This window comes from Nicotiana tabacum, chromosome 19 (genome assembly GCF_000715075.1).
Source record: "Nicotiana tabacum cultivar K326 chromosome 19, ASM71507v2, whole genome shotgun sequence".
Classification (NCBI taxonomy): Eukaryota; Viridiplantae; Streptophyta; class Magnoliopsida; order Solanales; family Solanaceae; genus Nicotiana; species Nicotiana tabacum.
Genome location: NC_134098.1, coordinates 15,371,143 through 15,374,530, shown reverse-complemented (window position 1 = coordinate 15,374,530; position 3,388 = coordinate 15,371,143). Strand labels below are relative to the sequence as shown.

Below are 3,388 nucleotides of genomic sequence, written 5' to 3'. Positions count from 1 at the left end.
CGTCCATACCTAGTCCAAATTTACGGAGTGTTACAATGATTCAGCCAGCGAAACTCGCAATGAAGGGGAAGAAGTGACCTCGGTTCGCGAAGGACAACACCCTCAACATGTGCAGGGCCCGACTCCTGATGATGCGTAGGATGAGCAGGTTGTCGAAACAGTCAAAATCTTGAGAGAACGACAAAAGGCAATCATGGATAACCTTTCGAGGCAGGATCATGTGATGGCGGAATTGAAGTAGGCATTATCAAGCCCTTCCAATAACGCTAATGGAAGGGCTCCGGTTCCTCCTAGTATTCTCGCAAATCAGACGGCTCAAAGAATCGATAACAACACGCCGAGGGATGAAGTCGAATTTGACGAAGACGGAGGGATCGGTAAAGGATCTGGGAACAACGATTTGAATGATCCTTTCAAAATCGAGCTCATGAGATTCACAAGAGAAATGAATGAACGAATGAACCAGAAAGCAAAGGAGTTTCATGCTCGAATGTATCAGATCCCAGGCGTGCCGCCAGTATTAAAAGGACCAGATTCGAGGAAGTATACGCATTTGTCGTTTAAGCCGAGCGCGACACCGGAGTTAATCCCGAAGAGATTTAAGATGCTGGATATTCCGAAATATGATGGGACGTCGGACCGATAGGAGAACATCACGAACTACACCACAACTCTAAAGGGAAACAACTTGGCTCAACATGAGATCAAGTAGGGTTTGTTAAAGAAGTTTGGCGAAACCCTCACGAAGGGGGCTCTCATATAGTATTCTCTCTTACCTGAGCATTCAGTCGATTCTTTTGAAATGCTTGCAGATTCGTTCATCAAAGCCCATGCTGGAGCTAGGGGTGGGTATCGGTCTATTCGGTTATCGGTTTATAAATATGCAAAATCGATAATCGAACCTATAAGAAAAATTATCGGTTAATCGGTTATCAACCGTTATCTGTTCGGTTATCGATTTACCCAATAAAATAACTCAATCTAGATCAAAATTATTATTTTCACCCTTTGGTTTGACAAACGAAAAATATTCAAAATGGCAAAACTTCTTCAGAAGGTCGCAATTGAAAGATTTTCTTATTGTTTTAGTCCTTTAGACATAACACGAGGTCAAAATGGAGTGGAACAACAAACAACCACAACCATAGGATAAGCTCAGCAACAAGTTGTGCCACTGTACTAACTCCTCCTATCCTACTCATGTTCAATACCTTTTTAATACAAAATCATTTACGGGACAGATACAATAATGAGAACTGGCAAGAAGAACAAGAGTATTCAACAGTTTTTCAAACAACAAACACTATAGAAAACAGTTTTAATACTTAAACAACAGTTATCCAAACACATTACACAAAAACACAAAATAGTAGTAATTACACCTTGATTAACAAGTCCAAACATACTACTAATAGTTTATGTAAAAGTTAACAAGAAAATAACTACTCAATTCGTATAGGTTCCATCGAATTGCGCTCCAAACAACGCTCAACATATTTCATTAAGCATTTAGTGCCAATACGTCGCGCATTGTAATGAAGAACAAGACGACAATGACTACATCTTACTTTCCACCATCCATCATCACCTTCTTCAATCCTTTCATAGTAACTCCAAACATATGAGGTAGATTTGTGCCCACGAAGTTGAAGAGTCCCTTCACACACTAAAGTAACAGTTTTACTGTCGTACTCATCCAAAGAGATGTGCAATGATTCTACTGCTTGCATCAAGTAAGGCTTAAGCTTCTCTGCACAGTTTGCAAATACTTTCTCCCCCAACCTCTTAGCAATTGGTGTCACCTCCTGAAAGAAACTTATTAAATTTAGCATTGTCACGAGACTACAGAGAACTCAAGTATAACATAAAAATATATCATCTCTTCGACCTCGACATACATCATTGTCCTTTTTAACACTAGCCAATAGAGGGCTGAGCAACTCAACGGGTAACTCTTCACTTTCTTCCAGCACAAGAGTCATGATATTTTCCATGGATGAGAAGATATTCTCTGGGTGATCCTCTCTGAAAGTGGAAGGCAATGAATGAAGGAGCAGCAGCACATCATACCATGAATCAATAACCAAACATTACACAAACAAAATTTTTGTTGAACGATTAAGATATATGGCAATACCTTATAGCTTTAAGGAAGTGCTGAAACATCTCAGTAATGAGCTTATCACATTCTAGATCCAACATGACAACACATAACCTGACCTTGGCCACTGTCTCAAGGATCAACACCCTCTTATTATATGATCTGCTGGACTGGTCATGTAAATTCTCAAAGGATGATACAATTAATTGAAAGACATCCTGTATCAACCAAGTGGAATGTTATTGGAGGGCTGATATATAAGAAAGAACTATGATGAGAAAGCAAACTTCACATACCTTCATTTTGTCATCATTATATGGAGCGTCGGGCGCAGTAATTCTAGTTATCTCACTTATACAAGAAGCAACTGCGACCTTCACATCAAGATCAGAATGCCTCAGGAGGTCATTTGCAACCAAAGCCTTCATCAATGGAGAAAGTGCAACATGCATTGATATAGTCGCTGATTGGTCCACCTTTGACAGGGAAGATTCTACTTGCTTAAAGCAGAAAAACCCAAAAAAGTATTTTAAGATTAGCCAAGCATAGTAACCACAATTACCTAAAAAAATTTAAAAAGGGCTTACGTCAAGCAAGATGATGAGTTGGTCAAGTGAAGAAAGAGGTTGAAGAAGCTTATTCCCAGCTTCCGCAAGTTGTTCTTCTAGCTCTTTATCTGAAGCCGACATCGTTTTTTCTTCAAGATCTCCTAGAAAAATCTATATAGATTTAAAATTACAATAACTCTTCACACCATCAAACCCTAGAGCAACCAACAATTCTCAGGAAGCCATTACACAACTGAGTGAACTGGACTAATAGATAAGCACGCACTTCCAAATTTGGATCTCATTTCACCGATGTGATTTTACCGATACATAGATACAAGTCTGTGTTTTGATACTAGTTGTAAGGTATGCGCGTGCAGAGCCGGCTCAATAAATATGGAGGCCTAAAGCAAAAATTCAGTGAGAGACCCTTTTTTATATAAAAAAAAAAAATTCATATATAGTTTCATTTAAATTATGTATTACTAGTTTTTCATATGCCAAGTTATTAATAATTTTATCTAATCCATTTAATTTCTCTTGAGATATACACGTTGTGGTTGTGGGACTGTATTAAAATTTTAACCTTTTTTGAGTTATGAATTAATAATCGAATTCTTTCTCAATTTATGGTGTAGAGAGTGATTCCCAAAAAAAATATTTTTTCTCAATTTATGATCAACAATTTAATCCTACTTTTTTACTATGAAAATTTATACTTTCTCATTTAAAGCACTAA

At 37.8% G+C, this 3,388-nt stretch overlaps 1 protein-coding gene across 1 annotated transcript; it reads right to left on the bottom strand.

The window, feature by feature from the left end:
* Window positions 1-1,442: 1,442 nt before the first annotated feature.
* LOC107777129 (sister chromatid cohesion protein PDS5 homolog C-like) lies at window positions 1,443-2,790 on the bottom strand. The gene is made up of 5 exons (XM_016597115.2): window positions 2,689-2,790; window positions 2,398-2,601; window positions 2,138-2,319; window positions 1,899-2,025; window positions 1,443-1,805 (listed from the first exon to the last, which is right to left on the bottom strand). The coding sequence occupies exons 1-5, from the start codon at window positions 2,788-2,790 to the stop codon at window positions 1,443-1,445; spliced, it is 978 nt and encodes a 325-aa protein (XP_016452601.2).
* Window positions 2,791-3,388: the final 598 nt, after the last annotated feature.

Excerpts from the sequence above, each read along its gene's own strand:
- LOC107777129 (XM_016597115.2), bottom strand. The coding sequence starts at position 2,790 with ATGTCGGCTTCAGATAAAGAGCTAGAAGAACAACTTGCGGAAGCTGGG. Across the intron at positions 2,602-2,688 it reads AACTCATCATCTTGCTTGAC|CAAGTAGAATCTTCCCTGTC; the intron begins GTAAGCCCTTTT and ends TTCTGCTTTAAG. Across the intron at positions 2,026-2,137 it reads CACTTCCTTAAAGCTATAAG|AGAGGATCACCCAGAGAATA; the intron begins GTATTGCCATAT and ends TTCCACTTTCAG.